The 25,251-nt window shown below is 40.7% G+C and overlaps 1 protein-coding gene across 2 annotated transcripts in view; it reads right to left on the minus strand.

Annotated features, from left to right (window-relative positions):
- The window catches only part of GNPTAB (N-acetylglucosamine-1-phosphate transferase subunits alpha and beta), a 51,202-nt gene that overhangs the window by 8,018 nt on the left and 17,933 nt on the right, over window positions 1–25,251 (minus strand). For both annotated transcript variants that reach the window (XM_084880067.1, XM_084880066.1), the window contains 12 exons: window positions 19,811–19,930; window positions 18,626–18,667; window positions 16,059–16,264; window positions 14,672–14,736; window positions 14,271–14,405; window positions 7,028–7,189; window positions 6,480–6,659; window positions 6,094–6,264; window positions 4,215–4,338; window positions 2,954–3,157; window positions 1,232–2,337; window positions 209–408 (listed from right to left, as the gene is read on the minus strand). In XM_084880067.1, the coding sequence (XP_084736193.1) occupies window positions 209–408; window positions 1,232–2,337; window positions 2,954–3,157; window positions 4,215–4,338; window positions 6,094–6,264; window positions 6,480–6,659; window positions 7,028–7,189; window positions 14,271–14,405; window positions 14,672–14,736; window positions 16,059–16,264; window positions 18,626–18,667; window positions 19,811–19,930 (2,715 nt within the window). The remainder of the gene's footprint in view (window positions 1–208; window positions 409–1,231; window positions 2,338–2,953; window positions 3,158–4,214; window positions 4,339–6,093; window positions 6,265–6,479; window positions 6,660–7,027; window positions 7,190–14,270; window positions 14,406–14,671; window positions 14,737–16,058; window positions 16,265–18,625; window positions 18,668–19,810; window positions 19,931–25,251) is intronic.

Below are 25,251 nucleotides of genomic sequence, written 5' to 3' on the forward strand. Positions count from 1 at the left end.
TTTTCATATCTACAAGTTTGTTTCTATTTTGTTAATTTATTTTGTTCATTAGATTCTACATATGGGACTTGTCTTTCTCTGACTGGCTTATTTCACTTAGTATAATGCTCTCCGGTCCATCCATGCTGCTGCAAAGGATAAAGATGTTAATTTCCAGCAGCTGTGGCTCTGAGCACATGCAAGCGACCCAAACCCAAGCCAGACTTACATGTCCTGCAGTTCCTGCATGACTATTCGGTCGATCATGTGAGGCATGTGTGCAGGGACTTTCCTAGATGTGAATCCGAACTTGCCGTTTAGAATTTTATTTACATATCGGAGGGAATCTGCAAATGTATCTTTTAGTTGCCTCCCAATATGTTTGCTGTCAGTAAAGTATGCCAGCTGTGTCTTCAACGACTCTTCTTCCTAAAAGGAGAATTCCACGTAATACAGCATCAGGTTTAGTGCAAAAGCATACTTGGTCAACAAGAGATAAAGGTACCATTTTATATAATGTAGTAACTAGTCACTAACGATCCATGAGGAGCAAATGACATGAGGATCCTAAGAGCGGGACTAAACTGGATTTCAGAGAAAGTATCACCGGCATTGGCTTGAGAACAAGAGTTGTGTGGTGAAGGTGTGTGTGTGTGTGTGTGTGTGTGTGTGTGTGTGTGTGTGTGGTATGGGGGTGTGTGTGAAAAAAGTGAGGAAATAAACCTAGACAAGAACTCTGCAGTCCACACTCAACAATCAGCCAATGCCTACTGCACCTCACTCAACAATCAGCCAATGCCTACTACTATAATACAAGGTACTTCCTGAACAGAATGAAAGGAATTCCCTCTCCATCCTCCTTTCTTCCAGCCTGACATCGCTCATGGCTGTGCTTTGTTCACAGTCCGGCCTCAACCACAGGATTTTTCTTGGTCTATCAATGCTGACACCTCCCCCCCACCTTCACAAATCAACTCCCAGGATACTCCCTCAAGGATGCCTTCCCTGACATCTCCAGGCAAAGTTAAGGAGTTTTCCCTTTGGACTCCTTACCCGCACCTCAACAGAGACAACACCTGTCAATTAGGGTCACTGAGATAATTAAATGAAATCATGTAAGAAAAAGCATTTCATTCAGTGGCTGGCACAGAGAAGTGCTGAATAATTGGTAGCTACTGTTATATTATCATCACTTACAAGGTTACTTAACTCTTCCTGAGCATGGGACGGAAGAAGGCTAGATGTAACTTACATCAAGAAGGTCTTGGAAATACTTTTTTTTCTCCCAGGGCAAAAAGCCGGGGTAACTGTCAGTATAATGCTGCAGCTTTCTTCCGGGCAGTACTTCATTCACACCTATGTCACTTTCAGCATGGTCCTCCATCCTGTTTTCCTCCTGTTCTTTCCCTATGGTTGGCTTTTCTCTGGGCACCTGGTTTTTCGGTGGAACAATCAGAGAGGAGAGCTTTCCTCTGGACACACCTCCACCTCCCACTCTTTGGGTCTGACTTTCAGATCGAAAGCTTGCTGGGGTTTCCAAGTCCCGGGGTGGAGTCCGACGCGGGTAGTGGCCATTCGCTTTTATCGTCTCTGCTGGAAAAGTCGACCTCGGTAATCCCTCCGGTGCTCCTAAGCTGTCTGGCCCGGAGCTTCTGTGAACCTGTTGTGCCAGTGGGGCCGCCACGCTCTCGTTTCTTTCCTCTGTGATGACAGCCTGGTTTATGTTTACGTTAGCATCCTGGGAGTTCATCAGAAACGATGTCAGCAAGGCTGACTTGGATAGGTTGTATCCCTTCAGAGTGATATCTCCCCGTTCTAGTTGCAAATCCAAGTTAGCAAGACGCAGCTGGGCCTCTTTGGGGAGGAGCGAAATATTGACCGGGGGAATTTTCACCCCCTCTTGCCATCTCCCTGTTGTGTTAGCATCGTGTCTCTTGAACTTTGGGAAGCGTTTTTCTTCGGGAATATCCTCAAATGGGATCTCCACCTCTGGAAGAGGTGTTATGGGGCTAACCAATGTCTGGTAAGACCTCTGGGTGGTAGAGTTGAGTTTGGGTACTTCTCTTGTGTCAACCTCGACTGAGATCTGGATTTTGAACTCCTTGTCGTCCCTACTTTGAAGTGTGAGATTAAAATATATTGTAGTTGCATTCATTCCACTGTGCATTATGAGGTGGATGGTTTTCCACTTATTGGCTATGGAAGCGTGTCGAATTATGGGGTTGTCACTGTAGGCGCCTTCGACTCCCCTTTTGGCTATTTCTGCAAAGCTGAAATAAGGCAGGCATTCACCTTTTGGGATAACATAGTGAGTCTGGTTTGGGAGAAGAGTTACTTTATATAATTCATGAAAATGATCTAGAGGAGAAAACACAAAAGTTACTTTTTAAAAGCTAACCATTTCCCCCTTCCCCCTTTAATTCTTAGGGTTTCAGTTTTTACTTTCTAACAGTGACTCTAAATAGACTTTAAAACAATCAGAAATTCAAACACAGGAGCTACTGATATAGGGCTCCTTTCTAGTCATCGACATGGAATACTTCCGAGTCTGACAACGAGTTCCAATGATCGACTGCCATCTATTGTCCATGTGAAAAAATACAACTGTCTGCTAAAACAACCTCCATTAATAAGCTATCAACAAGATCCAGTAAAACTATCTTTCTTTAATAAATGTCTTTTATTATTTCCAAATTAAGCCATCACCATATATTTTCAACTAAGGGAAATCAGCTTAGTAAAAAAAGACAAGACACTGGAATAATACAGGAAAAGATGCAGCCTTAGTATTTCCTGTTCTTTAAAGATCTGTGTCCTCTTACTTTTAACTTACAACTAGTATGAATGCAAGGCTGAGAATAGGTTACACAGAGAATAATGACTTTAAATAACAACGAGCTGAAATGCACTCTAATGCTCAAGGGCTTTTATCCCCTTATTCTTTTTCAATAGATTACTATGACAATATATATACCTTGCCCACAGTCGCCAGCATCAAACCCACAGGACAAGACGTTGCAGGCCTGGTCACAGAACTTATCAGCGAGCCAGGAGTTTGCACACCCTTGATTACAGTAAGAGACACTGTTTATTCCTCCACCGAAGTGCCAGGGCTGGACAGCTCCCAAGCTCCCGGTTCCCCCGGCTCCGGCACCGTAGCGACTCCCTCCACTGTTACCTACAGAGGGAGGAGGAAAACAGAACCTTGCAGTTTTTACAACGGTGAAAAAGCTCCTTATTCCTTCACAGCGTTTTCAAGATTGATGCATGAGTCTTAGTCAGGAAGGGTTCATTCTTTCCTCAGTTCATGTAGCTAAGAAGAATAAACTGAAAAGGGGACATCACCTGGCAGTGGGCAGGGCACCTGCTAGCTGTGCCACCTGGAAGGACCTCAAACCATCTCCAGGGGGCACCTAAGGATGTGGATGGGGGAGCAGGAGAACAGGGAGAGGTTTTCCAAACACTGACTGTCAGAACTGACCAAACATACCCTAATGCAAGTGCTGCCCTCATTGTCAAGTGTCAATGTCTTATCAGGGGCTGAGTTCTCTGGGCTCCACAGACCCATTCTGCACGCCTGTGTTCTCTCCCTGCAGCTGGCCATATTTCTCAGAAGTGCCTCTGACAGATCTGAGTGAAACACAACTTGAAGTTTTGTTTCCTCCCTTACTTAATACTTTTCCAAATCTCTTTCCTCACATGGAATACGGGGTGCCATCTGTGCATACAAGCTCTCTTTCCTAGGTGACTAAGAAATTAAGGTGAATAATGCTTCATAAGTTTACATATTTTGTACACTGAAGGGCAATCATATAAGCGTCTAAGAGAAGAAGAGATGCTGAGGAGAAAAGACATTTATCTCATTGATCTCTTTTTCATTCACCGGCCTAAGACAAATGCTGCTGGAAGCCACCAGCCAGGAGCTCCTATGAGAACCAGTTAGAGTTGTTCTTGCTCTTACACGTACATAATTAAGGGCAGTCCCTGTTTTCATATTTTCAATAATAAGAAAAGGCTTGTGCAAGTGCAGGGCCCTTGTGGGAAAATGCCCTCAATAATGGATAATATGAATAAAATGGGCCACATGGGACACTTGTCATCACCTCCAAAGAGTCCATGAATTGCTGGTTATTTTAACACATGAACATGTATAATTCATGGTGCATGTTCAGTAATGATTAGGAATGAGAAACTTCCCAAGAACAGACGCAAATTACCCTTGAAGGCATCCTTACCAGAGCAATCCCCCCCATCCCAATCGCAGGCCGAGTTGTTGCAAGCCTTGTCACAATAGCCATCTTTAATCCAGGAGCCCGGGCAGCCCTCAGCACAGTTTGGCACAGGCCATGTCAGATAAACCTATGGCAAAGCCAGAGAGAATATGAAACAGTTTCCGACAGTGTCCCTTCTCAAATTAGAATTCCTTAAAACAAACCCCAGCCTCTGGAAAAAGGTTTATATTATCCATGGCTGACTGCATTCATGGGGGGCATTTTGCTTTATGTTTGCCTGCACCCCAAGGCATTTCCTCAGTTCTGCTCTTCTGATGATACTGACTGAGCACATTTACTCCGTTCATTACTCGAGGAAAGGAGACGGGGATTCAGCTCACGGATCAGTTTCTCACACCGTGGTCTTATAATATATTTTGAAAGAAAATAGCAACAGGTCAGGCCCTTGCTGGTTTGGTTCAGAGGATATAGAGAGCATTGGCCTGCGGACTGAAAGGTCCCAGGTTCGATTCCGGTCAAGGGCATGTACCTTGGTTGTGGCACATCCCCAGTAGGGAATGTGCAGGAGGCAGCTGATCGATGTTTCTAATTCTCTATCCCTCTCCCTTCCTCTCTGTAAAAATAAAAATCAATATTTTTTAAAATTAGCAACAGGTCAGACTTAACTGGGAGTACAAATGCATGCCACAGTAGGTGGAATGTATCCCACATGAGTCACTGCTTTTCCGTGACAACCGTCACTAGCTCTGAGTGTATCTGCACTTGCATCGTGGCCGAGAAAAAGCAGATGAACTCTACACATCCTCCACCAGCACATGTTTTGTGGCAAACTAACCAGCCCAGCGATCTGAGCTATGAGCCCCCTGCTTTCACAATGAGTGATATGGTACATGGTGACTTCTCATACTAAAATCATTACAAAAACATGCTCCCCTTTGACAGTCTGCATGCCTTTGCACATTCCATCTTTTTGGAATCTAGTGAGCTCCCACTTGTTCTTCAAAGTTCATCTCAATTCAGCTAGGCATCCTTCCCTGTTCCTGTCTGATTTCACCCTCCCTTGCGCCCACTGTTTAGCAGCCGGGCACACCTGCCAGCATGGAAATCACTACGTGGAGGCACTGATTTGTGTGTCTTCCCTGTCAAGCCATAGCTCAGCTACGCAGCCATACAAGCTAACACAGGGGAGGCCACTGAGCAGGGGCACAGGGCAGTGAGCACACTGGACACAAATAGCAGCAGGAAAAGCAGCTTCGTGATTTAGCCTTACAGTTGCAGAGTTCATCACAAGCTTATGGTGACAAGTCTCCAGCTTATCGATGACTCCTTCTAACAACTACCCGGTATTCCTATTTCCCCAGGAAACATCAAGGTCAGGTCATTGCTGAGGACCATCCTAAATAGCAGGCTCCTGGTCTGTGCTTCTCCATGCTGCCTCTCAAAGCCAGAGTGAGACCAGTCTCGATGAAATTTCACCCACCGTGTAAGCAGAAAATTGAGCTAATTTTCTGTATTGGTCACTTTGCTGACGCTGTAACCATGATTTTGTATTTCACGGTGATTTTGCCTTTTCTGTTTTTGTTGTAGTAGAACACTGAAAGGGTCGGGGGGAAAGAGTGGGTTCTGGGTGTCTGAAAATGTAGGCAAGAGAAAAACTACCAATCAATTAAAAGTTCCAATCAACTCAAGTCCTCTTCCTTCTTCTAACATAGTGACTTAAAAATCATTAAGTAGTTTTCTTTCTCCCAATTTGTTAACACTCCTGATCAGATGCTTATTTGATTAAATCTGAACACAGCTATACACATATTGATTCCTGACTTCCCGTTTATAACTTGCAAGTGACCTCCGAGCCAGGAACCCCTTCCTCTTAGGCACCCACCTTTTGACCTTTGGAGTGACTATAAAAATCATCTGGCCACACGTCCTTCCCAAACATGACGTCGTCATTCAGGTAAATGAATTTCTGGGACAGCCCTTCGATGCGATGAATGTGACTTTCAATAGCTGGTGAACTAAAGGTAGGCAAGTGGCTCAAATTCCGAAAAACATCCTTTGAACAGAAAAATATAAGTTAGAAAGAGGGTGAATGAGAGGGGGGTTTTTCTTTTCTTTTTGGTTTTGGAAGGAAGGCAAGCAAATGGAAGAATTAAAGGAAGGCGGAAATGGAGGTGAGGAGGATGAAGGGAATGAAATCAGGGAAAAGTAAAAGAACAGAAAAGACAGAACAGAGAACCACAGCCTCGTGATACATGGAAAGCCACGTGCCTGGTGTGTCACTATGGTCACTCGAGGGTTATCAAGGTTCAGCCAGGACGGAATCTGCCCGTTGGTGACGATGAAGATATTCCGGACCCACGGCGCGTGCCTCTCGATGGATCGCAGGGAGTATCTCAGCTCTTCGTTATCTTCGAAGCGGCTGGCAGAAACGTCTTCATCCTGCTTGGACTGGGAAAAACGCCTGGTGCTTGAAGCCACACCTCCCCCTGGGTCTCCCTGGGCCTCTCTGCTCTCAGCGAGCTCTGGCAGACTTTTAAAGACCCAATCTTTCTTTGAAACATTACAAAAACTGCAAAAGACTCAGCTCATTGACAACAACAACACAGATACACAGCATTTCTTGAACACACTTTTTTAGAAAAGGTCTTTAGATCCGATTCTTGGTCCCTTCAGGTAATATTAACCAATGGCAGGGACTGGACCATTAGAAAAGTCCCAGTCAACTCAAGTCCTCTTCCTTCTTCTAACACAGCGACTTATAAATCTTTAACAACATAAACAGACTCGGGCTTTGAAAGGATATTTGCATCCCTTACCTGGCTGATGGCACTCAGATCCCATAATAAATACGCAGGACTTATGGTCAGTTCTTTCCCATCGATGGTCATGTTCTTCTTAGTCTGCTTATTCAGTTCTTGGAAGTCTTTGGGGTTGTTCAATTTCAGGAGTGCTACACTGGCCTCTGAGTACAGGTGCAACTATAAAATGACAACAGGGTTACTGGTGGAAAAACTGAGCCCTAAAGAAGAGACACCTTGAAATTCCCATTTTGATCTTTAAACTTCAAATATATATATAAAAAACATATATATTATACATATTTAAAGATTAAAATAGATATATATACGAAATAGCAAACTAATATCAAAGAAGGAGGAGGAGGGAAAGAGAAGAAGGAAGAAGAGGAGGAGGAAGAGGGGGAGGAAACCTAAACAGGCCAGATGCTTTTCCCAAATGAATGGAATGGGCCAGGAATTAAGAACCAGAGAGAGTGGCAGGGCCCTGGCCAAAGAGACATCTCGGGCCCCATCTGAAAGCTGCAGCCACTACTCAGTGCCAACCCAGTGCTGACAGATCTGAGAGGCCAGGAAATCTCCTAATCTCTCTCTCTTTTTTTTTAAATTATTTAAAAATGTTTAGTTATAGTTGACATTCAATAGGAATTTCCCAATTTTCAATGCTGGCTCAGATGTTTTTGATTGTCATATATCCCAACACAGCACTGGTCACCAGTTCATGACCTGTGTTCTAAAATACTCTGTGTTCTGCTTACTCTGGGGGCAAGTCCTGCAGTGTAACCTCACTATAACTGGCAGGGACCATGTCTGCTAGCAGGACGTCGGCATGGCTTTTGTGCCCACACGTAAGATGAATGACTGTCTTCGGCAGAGCTGACTGACGTGCTTCCAAAAGCACGTTTGGGGGAAAAGTGTTAGAAGGAATCAATCTAAAGGAACATCATAAGCATCAACACGTTTTTTGTTATCAATGTGAGAGACACCTTGACCAGTTGCTTCCTGTACACGCCCTGGCCTGAGCCATGATTGGGCCTGCAACCCAGGTAAATGCCCCTGACCAGGAATCCAACCCTGACTCTTCAGTCCATGGGCCTATCCATGCTCTAACCATTGAGCAAAACGGGCAACAGCTTAACACATTTTATAAACAGGCTTCCCCATCTCTGTGCAAGACCATAACACCCAAGGGCTATGGTGGGGAAGCCTGTTTATAAAATGTCTATGTTCTAAGCATATAATACAATTTCCTCATGAAAATGGCCTTTCAGGGCTTAAAAAGCCAGGAAGAGGACTGAAAACCACTAACTGAGGACAGCAAAATCCTTCTGCCTAAGTGACTCTTCTAAACAGAGCCCAGGCTTTGTTTTAAATTTACAAACCAGAAGCAAACACAAATTACTATGGCCTGAGATTAAGCTCTTGTATTTGTAACATGACTATACTTAGCTTATCTTTCAGAGGTTCCTGAGTTTATGTAGGCCCCAAAACTAAAAGTTAGTTAGAATTTTCTCTTTTCCCCTTTTTATTACGTGGGCCACTTGCTCTTACCAGAAATGCTTGCACGTGCAATGTCTTCCTAACTGATTTTGTTCTTTCACCTTGGCAGTGCCCGGCATACACTAAGCACTCACTGAAGGTCAGCTCTCACTGCTGCCACCATCCTGCCTCTGGGTGAATACTTTTCTACCTGGGAACCTACAGAGCTTCACTCTCCACCCCAGGCCTCTGCTGTTCCCACAGCACCTCTATAGGCTCACTGGAGTATAAAAACCATTACTTTAGAATAAATCAATATAGTGTTATCATATACTAATTTAATTTTAAATTACTGTGAAAATATCCTTACCTTAATCTCTTCTTCCAAACTGCTTTTATTCTGGAAAACTATTTTGAAATTTCACAGACAGTTGCCTAAGGTAACTACACAATACTTGGAAAGAGATGAAAAGTAAAAAAAACATAAGGGAATATTTGTGTATGAAAAAGAATTTCTGCCACTGCAACCAGGTTTTGAGTAGTGAAAAAGGGTGGGAAGAAAGTAGTATCCTGGTCTAGCCACTAGGTGGCTCTCCAGTCCTAGACTCCGTAATTACTTTTCCGGAAAAGACAGAAAGGGTATTGAAGCTTGGTTGTAGTGAGTGCCAAAGGCTGGTTGTAGTGAGGGCAATTGTGGGCAACTGCTTCCATATGTAGCTTCTTACTTGAAATTGTAGGTTTATCTAAAATCTTTAAATCATAAGTTTCTCAAAGAGAGAACAATTGGAGACCTACCCTCTGCAGACCCATAAGGGTGAAGTTAGTATGACTGAGAGATAAACTGTGCTATCTTTAAGTCACTGACACTTCCATATATTTGTTACTGTGGCATTTTCAAGGATTATGTGCCTCCCCTGGCTGATTTGGCTCAGTAAATAGAGCATTGGCCTTCGGACTGAAGGGTCCCGGGTTCAATTCCAGTCAAGGGCACATGCCCGGTTGTGGGCTCGATCCCCAGTGTGGGGTGTGCAGGAGGTAGCCTATCGATGATTCTCTCTCATCACTGATGTTTCTATCTCCCTCTTCCTTTCCTTACCTCTCTGGAAACAATAAAAAATATATTTTAAAAAGGGAATGATGTACTTAATAAGCCCATATATGAGATAGTATATGGTTAGAGAAAAAACGTATCAGCTAATAAAACTGAATAAACAAATTAGCTCCTTCTAATGATCCGATAACTCAAACCAACTAAGTCTTAATATGTGCTGGTGGTTGTCTAAAACTTAAATCAGTTCCAGAACTGCTTGTTTAATCTGTTTATGTCTTTATTTTAGGAATAAAACCAAAAGAAAGGGTATTGTGCTTTAAGAGAACAGGTGCATAACCAATTGAAGTCATAACCAATTGAAGGGAAGTCACTGACAGAAGGGGCATGAATACAATATTCCTACAATACCCTGTGACTTTGAACATGCCCTGAACAGAGGTCCAGGCAGGACAATATGTTGTTTGCACTGTCCTTCCTGCTGAACCATGCAACTTGGTCAGCCTTCAAGTATCCCGGGGCAGCCCTTTCTCTTTGAAAATTTCCCTCATGTCTCTGATCCACAGACTCTCCTGTCTCTAAATGCCAACCTCAACTCTACTCTGTATCTAATCCTCTACTGTCTTGTTTTGCTACTTGAACACTTACTTTACAAACATACTGCCTCCCAAAGGAGATTACAAATAGCGTGAGGACAGACCCACGTCCTCCACTGCTTCTGCACACCCACCCAGCAACCATTATCATGGGACTGAACCAAATGTGAGACCGCACTTGAGAGCTTTCGGGAGATATTTCACCTGCTCTAACATATGTTAAAGAAGTGAACAACTAAAATAAAAAAAATAAAAACAAGCAAAAACCCACCATAAATGAAAATGTCTAAAAACGCAGGAGGATTTAGAACAAGTTAGGTGAAAATAAAGACCAATAGACAATCTAGTTTCTCAAAAGGTGAATTCTGTGTCCAGCACACACAAAAATTCTACAGATTATACAAGAATTCACCTCAAGGTATCTCAAACTAGAGAAAGTCTTTAATAGAAAAGATTGGTTTCATAAGACTGAGGTCCACAGTAAAGTTTTTATGAATTCAAATCTATTACCTGGTAAAAAGAAACGATTTTCCTCAAGTCCCCCCACCCCTCCAGAGGGTGCAGGAGTACAGATTCTGGCTGTGCTCTAACCAGAATAATAAAGGCAAAGTAATGTTGTATGAATACCGCCGTGGCACCATAAACCTAGTGAGGCCTATGGATAATCACACTGGCTGAACTGCTTCCCTTTGTGGTCTAAGACAGCGTATCTGATGTGTGGGTTTACAGTCACAGCCTTTCTTCTTGCTCACTCTTCAACAAGCATTTCTTGAGTGGCCCCTCAATGCCAGGCCCCAAGATAATCACTAGGGGTACAAAGGTGAACAAGCAGTGCCACTGAGGGGTCTGGGGCAGAACAGAGCTCTAGATGGCAAGGCCTCCTGGAGGAACTGAGAGGACAAAATGGCTCAGCTGTCGAGGCCCTGGAGCCCATGCCTAACGGCCCTTTTCCCCCACAGGCCACAAAGCTCCTCTAAGGAAACATCGCCCACGCTGAGCTCAGAGTTTCCTTCCTGAAAAAATCCGCTTCTCCCACGGAAGCTCTGAGTGCGGCTAATGCCATCACTCCCATCTTCTCTAGAGGCTCCCACTTCCCCTTTCATTTCTCCTTCCCTCTTTCCCAGCTAGTAAGTCACCAGGTCATGCTGAGGGGCTCTCTCTGATGTTTCTCATCCTTGCACCACTGACAAGGCACTTACTGAACCCAAATGCCTTTTTTTTTTTTTTTACACCAATAACACTTTATTGGTTTCCAGTGCTATTACTTAACACTATCTTCCTCTTCTCCAAATTAGAAACAACTCTCTTTAATCCATCCTGAAAAATGCCTGTTATAACCCTTTAATTTTTTCCATTATAAATATCCTATATAATAAAATCTATATAGCGCCTGGTCGTCCGGTCAGCTGTTCAACCAATCAAAGTGTGATAGGGTAATGATATGCTAAGGCAGCTCAACTGCTCACTATGACATGCACTGACCACCAGGGGGCAGATGCTCCAACTGGTAGGTTAGGTTGCTGCTGGGGTCCAGCCCATTGGGACTGAGTAAGACAGTTCAGACATGCCCTGGAGCCCTCCCACAATCCCTCCCTGGCTGGCCAACCTCCCGAGACCCTCCTTGCCCCCCACAGTGCACCGGTGGTGTCCCTTGGCCTGGCCTGTGCCCTCTTGCAATCTGGGATCCCTAGGGGAATGTGAACCCAAATGTCTTGTTGGGCTCAGGCAGCAGTGGCTAAACTGGTTTTCCTGCTTCCAACATCATCTTGTCTAATCCCTAACTGCTACACCTTTTCCTGCTGTGTTTCTTCGAAAGGTGTCCTTCTGCCCTGGCTGGTATGGCTCAATGGTTAGAGTGTCAGCCCATGCACCAAAGGGTCTCAGGTTCGATAATAGGCAAGGGCGAGTAGCAGGTTTGCAGGTTAGATTCCTGGCCTCCGTCAGGGTGTGTGCAGGAGGCAAGCGAACAATGTGTCTCTCTCACATCAATGTTTCTCTCTCTCCCGTTCCTCCAGTCTTATTCCCACTCACTGAATATCAAAGGGGAAACAAATCCTCAGGTGAGGATTTTTAAAAAAGTGCAGATAGACCTGTTTCTGTAACTCTAGAACCAATAGCTAGGAAGCCAAGAAGCCAAATAAACATGGCTGAAATCGATGTTAATCTATGGTTTTATCTACCCAAATCAATAGCAAAAATAGTTCAGGGGAAAGAGGAATGTAATATATCTTTTAAAAGAACTGCAGATTAAGAAAGAATGCAACCCTAATCTAGCTGGGCTCTACCATATTTCCAAGTACCATTAAAAAAGTAATGGAGGAAGCCGAGACCGGTTTGGCTCAGTGGATAGAGCATCGGCTTGGGGACTGAAGGGACCCGGGTTCGATTCCGGTCAAGGGCATGTACGTTGGTTGCGGGTATATCCCCAGTAGGGGGTGTGCAAGAGGCAGCTGATCGATGACTCTCTCTCATCAATGTTTCTAGCTTTCTATCTCTCTCCCTTCCTCTCTGTACAAAATCAATAAAATATATATTTAAAAAAAAAAAAAAAGTAATGGAGGAAAATATGAAAAAAACACACACAAAAACATATAAATGTCATTCATGTTATCATTAGTTACAAAAATTGTACAATGTACCTTAAAAGAGTGAAACACATGGGAAAAAGAAACAAGCTGGGGAAAGAATATGAAAAACAGGTACTACAGTAAGAACCCCCCACGACAGCTCTCCCCACCACCTCCAGGTCCGTCCTTCACCTCCCAATTGTTCAATGACATCAACAAGAACAAGAAGTAAGAATGAGAAAGCTAAACACAGTGGCAGGATTTAACACTTCTTAGTAATATCAAGAAAACCAGTGCCTAACAAACTCTGAGCCAAGAACCTTACGCCCTCTCTTTTAAGAGAAAAGACATCCATGTTTTACAACCTGGAAGGCTTTTGACTGATGGCAGGCATCCTGACATGAGGTCAAATGGAAGGTATATCCACAGAAACTGCGCTCTAAATCAACAAGGCAATTGGCTCTGAAAACAATACAAACTTTGTTTCTCCAACAATTCAGTTCTCCACCAAGTGGTTCACAGAAAAAAATGTCTAAACCAGACTTCCGTTTTCAAACTGACACCCCATTCAACCTGATACCTCAGCTTGACAAAAAGCATCTCTAAGGCAACAAACGAAGGAGAGACTGCTTTCTGTGCTGGTGATTAGCACAATTTTAAAACATAAAGAGGCCATCAAGGGTGCTAATGTTGCTAAGGGTGTGAAAGAAGCAATGATCACAGACGGTTGAAGAGGTAGAAAAACGCGTTCATTTTGAATAAAAGAAGAGCTGTTGGCCAGAAACAGCCATTTCCAAGACAGTGATACCAGTATATGAACAAGCTAGGATGCTGCATGCTGACCTGAAAGACATCCCTAGACCTAGACAGAATGCTAAAGGTGATTCGGTGGTTGGATAAATTTAGGAAAAGAAGTGTTTGTTTATAGATTAAACCGTACATGAGACATGTACCGTATATGAGGGAGGTTAAAAGGGGAATCATTTTTGGATCTGGAACGGATTAATTCAATTTCCATTATTTCTAATGGGGAAAAAGGATTCTGTTTTTGAAGAAATCGCTTCTCCAACAGCTTTCCAAAAAGAATTAAGTTCGAGAACTGACTTCACTGTACATGTGACAGAAAAGGCGTGTCACAGGGCAGCCTCCATAGTCAATTCTAACAAATAGCATCACTGGTCAAGCATGAGGAGTTAATAAATATAAATCCTAAATATGTTAATGGTTCAATTAGCTATTAATGAAGGGAGGTTTCACATTATCAAATGTTCCAAATATCTGAAGCACACTCCCTCTGAGTAATAGCACCTGACACATAGTAGAAGCTCACTGGTTAAATAAATGATCCTGCTTCTGAGAAACCTGCAACCAAATTAAGACCCTTAAGGTTTTACCCAAATGAAGAGTAAGGAGTGATGATCTCCTATAAACCAAGGCTGTCTCCATAGGCAGAATAGAGACCCACTTTGTTTCTTACGATTGCCAGCTCTCCTATGAAAGAAATGGATCGTACGAGAAGAATCATGCATTAAATGAGACGTTTGTACTGGATGCTCTATTGTCTAGGTTCTTACCAGTTTTATTTTAGAAGAAAGGTTTTCTGGCAATTTTGCTTTTAGTTGATTAGTCTCCTTGAAGGTCGGTGGAAACCCACTCAGGAAAGCCAAATCTTGCAATAACACTAGCCCAGGGACTTCTTTATCTGTGGTCTGAAATGAGAGGGGGAAAATACAAGTCACTTTCCACATCACAAGGCTGGTGAAATCTTACAGCTGAGAAAACCAGCAAAGATCTCTTGTATCATACAAGCTTCAAAGTCAAAATTAAGATGACTTAGATCAACATTCTTTAATACTAACAAGCTAGCCTTAGAGGAAAAGTAAACATTAAAAAGTCTCTCAAAGTAAACCAGCTTTACTACTCATACTTATATTCTAGTCTACTGCAAGAACAAAATTAATTTAAAATAACATACCAAATAGCCCCTCCAAACTGTCTGTTTGCTGTTTCCTTTAAAGGTTTCAGCATGGGCATCTTCAACTACAATAAAGAATACAACAAGCAAGCCAATTTTTAATGAATACTTAACTATAGCATCTGACAGGACACTGTACAAAGCATTTTGAGAGCAGTTAAAATAGTATTATACATGGTCTCAAAAAAAGGTAGTTAAGGGAGACAAAACCCATCCAACCAAAGTGGAACGATGTAATGTAGTGTGTAATTAATGTTAAATTTTGCAATCGAAAAGGAGAGATTGTGTAGGCAGCAAAGACATGGAGATGACAATTTGACAGAAATCACAGCTGGAGGAGCAAACAGAAGGGAGCTTCTGGAAGCCAGGCCAGAAGCATTTAAACTAGCAGTAGGGACCCACTGTAGATCCTAGGGCTCAAGAGTTACTACTGAGGGAATGCTGAATAGATTATATTTTTTAAAGGTTAAATGATACATTCTTATATAACTACACTACCTATACAATATTGATCATTTTCGCTCTGCTCAAACCCCCTCCCCCCCTTTATTTTCTTTTTTGCCTCTGGCCCTTTAGGAAAGGATCTGCCATCACTGACTTCGATAACTGAAGATGGATGATGTGACAGGGAGTAAGGGAGGCTGGGGGAAGGTCAATGAGGGGGAAAAAGAGATATATGTACTAATATATGTAATACTTTAAACAATAAAATTAAATTAAAAAAAGAGTGAGCCTATGTCCCACTATAAATGTAAGCGCCACGAAGGCAGAATGTGGTTTTTTTTTGTTCTCTGCTCTATCCCTAGTACCTAGAACATCAACCAACTCAGAGCAGTGGCTCAACGAACCTTTACTGAATGAATGATATAATAAGTAGAGCAGTCAAATAGAAACCCAAGTGGGAATTCAAAAAACAGCTTCTAGAAGACTACAGTTTAATGCAGATTTTGCTAATCAAAATCAAGTCTTTGCTATGCTATAAAATTAGTAGAGAAAAATCCAAGATTCTCTCCATAGGTGTTACAACTGAGTTATAATTGTTAACATAATGTCATCGTTTTTGTTTTTTTTTCCTTCAGATGAATTGTTTTCAGAGTACCTTAATTGAAGGACATCTTCATTTAAAAAATAAACAAAGCTAACTTTAACCAAATAATAAATCAGATAACTTACTATAATTTGTCAAAGATTACCCCTTTACTTTTCCTATATATTTAAAATATAACAATAGAAAAACCTAGGCTATTTATACTGAATAAACAGTGCTCGTCAAAGCGAGCACAAAAATTGAATTTCTTTAAAATTGCATCATTTCTGTTCCACTCAGAATTGTTAAATTCAAACATCCAATGATAACATGACTGAAACACCCACAAGAAGACCTTACCATTCTTAGTACTATCGAAAACAACAACTGAAACGTTAGTCGAAGGGTTTTTTGGTTTTGCAACATTGAATACATCGCTGGCCAGATGAAAAGTAGGGTAAAGAGATGGCAGGTCCTTCAGTGTGACGTTGGCCGGCAGGGCCGGGTCTAGGACAAGCATTGGCACCTTAATGCAGTGTGTCAGCAAGCACTCCAGCTGCTTCTCACTGGAAAGAAAAACCAACACGCTCACAACAACATTCTTGAAAAACAATCACACTAAAAAGCTGGTTGGTACATTACATTTCCCAGACATTTGTCTAATAGCCTATTAAAAATCATATTTTAATAAACAAGGAATTTTATCTCAAAAATATAAAATTTAGTAAGTTAGAAGTATGAGATATAAAATCATTAAGCAAGTGCAAATCTAAAAGATAGAGCTTTCAAATTTCTATTAATAAAATGGCTGCCACCAAAATTTAATAACTCAAAGTAGAAATGAAAAATAGCATTTCATTACTATCATTTTAAAGATCACTCATAATTCTAGTGACACCTATTATTAGGCTGAATAGAAAGTTCATAAATTCTGTCTGATAGAGTGTCATCATACTATACACAACTTACCAAGTTCAGTTAGAAAACAATTAAGTATATTGGATATGATACAACACTGATGCAAACAAAGTAAATGGTACAAGGTTCTAAGGTAATTTCATATGAGACATTTCTATCCACACCTAAGAAACACCTAGAATAAACATATTGTCTAAACCACATGTGTCAAACACAAGGCCCGCGGGCCAAATCCAGCCCGCCAGGCCTTGCAATGTGGCCCGCACCGCGCTGTCATCACTGCACTCCGCTGTCAGTTTATGACATTGTCAGTTTATGACTGTTCAGTAAACCATTCGGCCCGCGATTTAGGCTGGATTTTAGATTTTGGCCCCTTCTCTGATTGAGTTCGACACCCCTAGTCTAAACAAACAAACAGGCAAAAGACACAGCTAGAGAATTCATAAAGTGATAGCTATGATTATAAGTAAACTTGTCCAACTTCACTAATAATCAAAGAAATGCAAAAGAAAACATTGTTTACTAAATTAGCACCCTTCAAAAAATACTATTCTGTTTCCCCGAAAATAAGACAGTGTCTTATATTAATTTTTTCTCCCAAAGTTGTGCTAGGTCTTATTTTCAGGGGATGTCTTATCTTTTCATGCGCTAGGTCTTATTTTCGGGGAAACACGGTAGTAGTGACTCAATGTTAGCCAAGTACATTAACCTGTTCCTCTCCAAAACTGTTAGTGTCACCATAAATGTTCACCATTTCCTCTTTGGAATTACATGTACTGTATATAATATTAGTCAAAGGGCTTTTTGGTTTTACAACATAAAAGCATATACATACTTCTTCCTCAAGAGTTTATTTCCATGAATCTAATCCAGGTAAGAGAAGAGTAACAGGAAGAATAAATAAGCCCACACACAGAAAATGCTGGACCCCCAAAAAAAATCATGAAGTATTGACAACAGTGAAATTACGTGTCTAACATTTAGTAAATTGTAGTACAGTTACTTTATGGGATATTATACAACTATTAAAATTGAAAAGAAAGAAGGATGAATGTAATTCATCAACAGAAATATGTATAATGGTATATAATTTTAAAAATAGGATAGGACACAAAATTGTACATAGATTACAAATTATAAGTATAAAAAATGCATGAAAAGAGAATAATAAAATGATCATAGTTGTTGAATGAGGACCACAGAATTCTGTATATTCTTTTCACTTTCAACTTTTCTGTAATGTGGCATCATCACTTTAAAGAATTTAAAAGGCATTTAAAAATAATAGTATTAACAATAGTATATATAAGTAAATATAAACAGATGATTCTGAAGGTACCTCTGGATCTCAGAATTGCTCAGGATCAATTTTCTATGAATAATTCTTTTATTTTTAAGTCTGTTAAGTGGGGAAGTGGTCATTAACAGAGATTTCCACTTCTCTGTGAGACAGTCCTGTTTTAAGGATCTAAGTCAGGTATGATTCAAATCAAGATAGTTCTATCAGATTTTTGTCACTGAGCTAAATTCCCTTCCTAGCCCTCAAATATAATCCATACTACTTTAAAAAAAAAAAAAAAAGACATAGAACTTGGACAGAATTTAAAGGTAAGGAAATATACATTAAGCACACAATTAAATAATGGATATAAATGAAACATTGGAGTTAAGAGTTTAAGTGAACCAAGAGAACTGTACACCAAGACAGATTAATGCGAATGACAGAGAAGAAAAACCTTCTTAACCCTTACAAAAAGTGATAAAGCTTTGGTTAGCTGGCTACAACCCAAATAACCAGAGTCCTCAATCAACTACACCTTTGACACTGCAAAATTTCCCATCTAATGAATGCATAGTAATTTGGGGGTCAAAAATTAACCGAAGAGGGATTGAATAGGAGTAAAAGTTAACACAAAATGCTGTGTTCCCAACAGAAACAAGTGCAAACCTGGAAGTTTCACTTCAGTCCTTCAAATTTTTATTCCTGACAGAAAAATCAAACTGCTTACCTCCTCTTAGTTGGTTCTGTTGTGTTCTTCCCAAGGATTTCTCTAAAGAAAGCAGACACATTTCATTACACATGCATGGACCAGTGCTGGCCCTAAATGTGAATAAGAGATGACTTACAACATTGATTTTCTCGGTTACTCCACTGGAACTAACCAGTTGGAAATACTATAATGCTCACAACAGTTAAGGTACATTATGAAATTATACATTTAATGACATCTGATCAAATAATATCATCTGCCTTCCACAGTAATCATAACAGATTACTTAAAACAGAAGCTTTTACATCTTTACAGTGGTCGGCAAACTCATTAGTCTCGCTCAAGGGGCTAAAGAGCCACATGTGGCTCGTGAGCCGCAGTTTGCTGACTACTACGATACTAATAGACCATGGTACCAGGCTATCAAAGCTGTTTTCATGCCCTGGGAAGGTCTTCCATCTTTCTCTAACGCTGAGAGGAAGACTATTAGTTGCAGTATAACCTGGCCAATGACCTGTGATTGGCTGGCACCCATAACGTTCACAAAGGAGTGAATGGAGAAGTTTTCGGCAAACACTCCTGAAGAATAAGAGGGGAGGTTACATCAGCGAGGTCCCTAGCTCAGAAGGCTCTCCAGAGGCCCACTGTACCTACCTTTCCCAGATAAAGTAAATAAAATGATCAAATTCCACATTAAAAAGAATTACCAAGTTTCTAGTTCCATAGTATATTAATTGATATTAAAACGCAATATATTTTTACTGCCTTTATTGAATGGAGAAAATTTAAATCTGTAGGCCTGTTTTCTTTTTCAAGGAAACACCCTAACGTACTGTATAGCTATTTGATGTACTAAAACCTTATTTCTTGAGGATGCCTGGGATTCAGACGGAGTGAGCGGGAACCCCAGGGTTCCTTTGGGAGGCTCCTCCACTGTGAGGCCCCTAAGAGACCAAGGCCACCACGGAGTGCCAAGGTCTAAATGACATCTAACAAAGGGAGGCCAGGATCTCACCAAAGTGACTTAGTCCTCTTTAGGCACCGAGAAACAAAGGTCAGACATATGGCTGCCATGACCTTGCAATAGCATACATTTGAGATGCAGATTTTTGTCTGGATGGCTTCGCAAATGCCACCTTACCCCTCTGAGCTGTACTGTTACTTGTAGAACATTGTGTTTTGCTTTTCAAATCTCAGCTTTACCTCATGGCTTTCTGCTCCTCTTCCATCTGTTCCCTGACTTGCTGCAGTTCCTTCAGTAGTTCAAGGTCGGTGCCATTCACCCAGGTGTACACCACGTCGATCGGCATGGGCAGACAGAGCCTGGGGAAGACCCACAAGTCCTCAAGCTTATATGCATTTTTCCAATATATTTGAAGAGTATGCCAGGTTTAAACTTAGAGGTCATGAAAAAAATCAATGAAAAGGTAATTCCAGCATGGCATATATCACAGAATTGCACGTTTCAAACTAGAGCTGAGGGACGAATACATGCTGGAGAACTTTATGCAGTTATGTACTTTATGTAGTTTATGTATTAATAGTTGGCATCATTTGGTCCTCACAACCACCTTGTAAAGAGACTGCGATCACTCCACATTTAGAATTAGTGTGTGTGTGTGTGTGTGTGGGGTGTCTTAAAAGTGCACATCAAACTGATACATTCTCAGTTTAGTGAAAATTGGTAAACAAATGCAGCTAAACATAGAAAAGAATTAGAAGCTTAAAATGACCTGAGTTATCAAGCAGTCCAGAATGAAGACCTAGCTCTATTGAAAGCTGTAGCCTTCCTGTTCCTTGCTGCCCCCAAGTCCTAGAATGTCCCTCCCCCAGAATGTAAGCTCCAACAAAGCAGGAAACTTCCGTTTTATTCCCTGAAACACCCAATGGATTAGAAGAGTGCCTGGCATGGAGGAGCTGAATGAGCCAACGATTTTTGAGACACTAGTACAGAACGTGTGTGTGTTGAGCCCTTCAAATTTGAGCTTTGTTTTCCCCTCATTATCCTCAAAATAAGGGAGTCAGACAGGCTTTTAATTCTTTGTTATATTATTGCTGTTGTTTTGGTCTTTTTTTGTGTGTGTCGGGGGGGAGAGTTTGTTTTTAATTCTTAAGTGTCCTTTCTAAACCTTATCTTAATGTTTCTGTTCAGGTTGTACTCAGGATAAAAGCTTTCTTTCCCTTTCTTTCATCAACTTACTCAATCCTACCCATCTTTCAGAACCTGCTCTAGAGCTGTGACACAGGAGTTCACAGTGACATATGACATATACTTTGGATGATTCTGTGTATAGTTTGGTCTTTTCCAAGTAATGGTAATGGTACAGCTTTTTTTTTGTGTGTGTGTGTGTGTTTGCCAAGGATCAAAGCTTACTCTCCTTTTGTCTTCCTCACAGGCAGGCATGGGTTAAGGTCCACAACAGTACAAAGGGCTCAAGAGCCTAGTCAAAACATCAGTCTTTGCTTGTGGCTACAATCATACCATGCAGCACAGGGTTAATTATCTCATGGAAAATAAATGTGGTTTGGTGGGTAAATCTTTCCTATTAAAAAAGGAAGGAAAAAAGAAGTGACAAGTTTTAGTTTAAAAGAAGCAAGTGAGCCCTAGCTGGTGTGGCTCAGTGGACAGAGCATTAGACTATGGACTGAAGGGTCCTGGGTTCGATTCGACCAAGAGCACATGTCCAAATTGTGGGTTCAGTCCCCAGTGGGGGGAGGAGGGGGAGAGACATGCAGGAGGCAGCCGGTCAATGATTTTCATCATTGATGTTTTGATCTCTCTCTCCCTCTTCCTTCCTCTCTGAAATCAATAAAAATAGCTTAAAAGAAAAGAAAAAGAAAAAAAAGCAAGTGAGACGAGTAGAGAAAAGGAGTGTCTACTCATTCAGTGAATAAGTGTTTGCCGAGCACTCAGTATGTGCTAGGCACTGTTCTGGATGCGGGGATTCAGCAGTAAATAAAACAAAACTCAAACCTGTGCTTTCATGGAGCTTACATTCTAGAAAGGTGAAGACGTGAAATAAACCAAATATAGTCAGATGCTGGCCGGTGTCATTATGGGAAAACAACACAAACAATGGGGATACAGAGTGCGTCTATGTGGGAGGTCAGTGTGAAACTGGGAAATCAGAAACAGCCTCACTGGAAGGTGGCATTTCGGCAGAGATGTGAAGGGAGGGAGGAAGTAAGCCATGTGGGTAACGGGGGGAAGAATGGTCCAGAGCAGAGGTTCCCAAACTTGTTTGTGCCGTAGACCCCTTGCCATGTTTTTCGGTTTTGGGTAGACCCCCTACTTACCTGATATTGATTTTTTTGTAAATTTCTAACTGTAGTGAAGTTTAGTGTTAAAATTTAATAAAAAATAATGTACCTACTTTTCTCCGGCATTCTCAAACAAAATAACACTGATTCACTATAATTTGTATGATAAACTACCAGTTTATATTTTTTTAAATATTTTCTCAGCACTTTCCTATTCAAGATTCAGGAAACGAATGAAAGTATTTTTCTCACATTCATATTTATAGAGTGACGAATTGAACAAGTCGGTGCAAGTTCGCGAAGCTTTGAGACAAAAATTGGCAAGAATGTTTACTGCGCGTATGCTTGTAACAAGATGATACTGGTATATCATTATGTGCAGGTTTTTATCCTACAACTTACACAATTTTATAAACATATATAATAAATTTTTTACTTCATAGGTACTTTTATAAATAATTTATATGTTTTTATATTATAAGATAATATGATGTAAGTAAATAGGTACTATCAGTGTATGTTGAGATCCACTATCGTGGACCCCCAAATTTTTTTTTCGCTGACGTAGACCCCTTGCAGGTTGTCATAGACCCCTGGGGGTCGATATAGACCACTTTGGGAATCACTGGTCCAGAGGAAGGGAATGCCCTGTGCAAATGCCCAAGGCAGACACCTATGGGCATGGTCAGAGGCCAGGGTGGCAGAAGCAATGGGAGCAAAGGGAAGAACAGAAGAGGAGGTGGGGGAAAGAGGTCCCAGGGGACGAAGGGCTTCATGGGAAAATGAGGAATCACCTCACACTCAGACACGTGTGATGGCTAGACTAGCATCTACCAACCCTCATGGGTCAAGGTTCACCACTGCCTGCAAATTAACATCTAAACTCCTGCACACCCTGCACCTTGTTTTCTAGATACTCCAATGTATGGCATTACCCAAACAGGATAAGACCTTGCAGGCTGCTGTGCCTTTGAACATGCTTCCTCCTCTGCCTGAAATATCCTTTCTTTCATGCTTCTTTCAACACTTCCTCCTTCCCAATCACCCTCTTCCCACTGCTCCCACAAAGAGCATGTACTGCTCAGCACGCAGTTCCCACCGTGCTTTGTTCTCTAAGGAATCCTTAGCACACTGTGTCGGACTGTTTTTTAGTGTCTATCTTTCCAGTCTAGATGCGTATTCTGGGCCAAAATGTTAAGCATTCTGTGCCCTGCTTCATTATTTCCTCTCTTTCCATTATCTTCAGCTCTCTCTTCCAGCATAATGGTGTGCAAAAAGCTTCCTCATATGGGTCTTTTCTGCATACATCTGTGCCAATGGTTCTCAAATGCTAGCAAGAATCACAATCTCCTTGTAAAACAGACTGCTGGGCTCTATCCCCAGAATGTCCAATTCACTAGGTCTGGCCTGGGGCCCCAGAATTCACATTTCTAATAAGGTGAAGCCAATGCTGCTGATCTGAAAATTCACTTTGAAAACTGCTGATTTATATGTACATTTTAGTTCACATTTTTAAGTAACAAAACAAAAACTTTCCCACTAAGATGTCAGTTCTATATGAGTTCTGCTTATTCATCACTGCATGCTTAGAAACAGTGCCTGGTACACCGGGTTTAATATATACTTGTTAATTAAATAAGTATTAGTTCATTCCCTCAACATACATTGGTCTTTTCCATTTAAAAAAAAAAAAAAAAAAAGCCTCACATTACCCTCCTGTAAATTATCTGGGGTCACCCCACTCCTACTTCTTGGGGTTGCTTAGACTGAAAAATTAAAAAACTGCTTAAATAATTTAATTTAAAAATATTTTAACAAGAAAAAAAGGAACTGTACGTTCCAAAGCTTTCCTATAAAAGTACTTATCTGCTATTAAAGATTTGTAAAGTAGAATCAAGAGATATCCATATATATTCAAATGAGGGAAAACAATGTAAGTACATAATGCATTTATGTACTGGCTCTTCCAAGACTTTAAGATCAATTTAATTCTTTGGTGTTAAACTAACAAGCCTAATGAAACCACGTGATCTACTCTGGGTCAATGAGTCAATTATTTTCCTATTAGACACGGTCACAGTGAGTGTGAATCTTTCATTCTAACCACGAGATCACTATCTTAGTTTCCAGACTAGAAGGAAGTCTATCTTAGTTTGAAGACTATCAATCATCTATGACTCAAAACCAAAGCTGTGATGACAGTGACACAACTTTTATTTTAATCAGTTTAGATTAAATGAAAAGTAGGTAAAAACAAACAAAAAAAACTTAGAACTTAAATAGTATCTCAGACCCAAAAAGTTGGCAGAGATTTTATATTTAATCTAATATCTATAATTTAGAGTACACAAAATTGAGCCCCAAACAAACATAAGGCCTCACAATTAGCAGTACATAATTTATATATTCTCTTGTTACTGACATATAGAATGGGATTTTTTCCCATTCAGGGCAAACAACATGAAAAAGACGTATAGAAAAACTAGCAAAATCATGAAACTTTCTATAAACATTATGATATTCTAAAATATATTAGAGCATATGATATGTTATATATGACCCATTTACTTGTCACCATCAAAATTATGCAACTTAGAAATACCCCTGCATAAAAATCAAACTACATTTTAATGCAATTGAAAAGCAGGAAAGAAATATTTAACACATAAAAAAAATTTCTTCAGAAACAGAAGAAGAATTTGATTAAAACTGCTGACCTCAGTATTTGTGTTTTCTAAGCTAGTTTTCCTTCTAAAGGCTGTGAAGTGCTCGGGGCAGGGATTTATACGGCTGCACCATCAGCACCCAGCACAGCAGAAGGCACAGTAGGCTGAGTAGGTACTCAATAAATGGTTAAGAAAAAAGACAACCCATATTGAGCTTTCCTTAGAAAACTCAGTGTTACTAAAATGAAAACTGAAGAAGTAGGGGAATTCTATTTCATTAAGAATTCATTCATGCAATAGTCCTCAAAGTGTGGTCATCAGACCAGCAGTACAGTATCATCAGTGAACACGTTAGAAATGAAAATTCTCCAAGCCCCTCTGAGACCTACGGACTTAGGCTCTTCTGGGCCGGGGAGAAAGCCTTCCTTGAGATTCTGGTACATAAGAAAGTTTGAAAATTGCTACATTAAGGAAATGGTTCTCAAACTTTTTAGTCTCAGATCCTTCACACTCTTAAAAATTATTAAGGCCCCCCCACATTTTTGCTTATAAGTTATAATTATGCACACCTAACATATATTAAGATGAGTTTTAAAATAGTAACTCATTTTAAAACAAAATAAACCACTTCACTATTCATGTTAACTATTCATATGAATAACTTTTTTAATGAAAATAACTATTTCCCACAACAACAAAATTTAGTGAGAAGGAAGG

Source organism: Pipistrellus hanaki, assembly GCF_964339955.1.
Source record: "Pipistrellus hanaki genome assembly, chromosome: 3".
In the NCBI taxonomy this organism is placed as follows: Eukaryota; Metazoa; Chordata; class Mammalia; order Chiroptera; family Vespertilionidae; genus Pipistrellus; species Pipistrellus hanaki.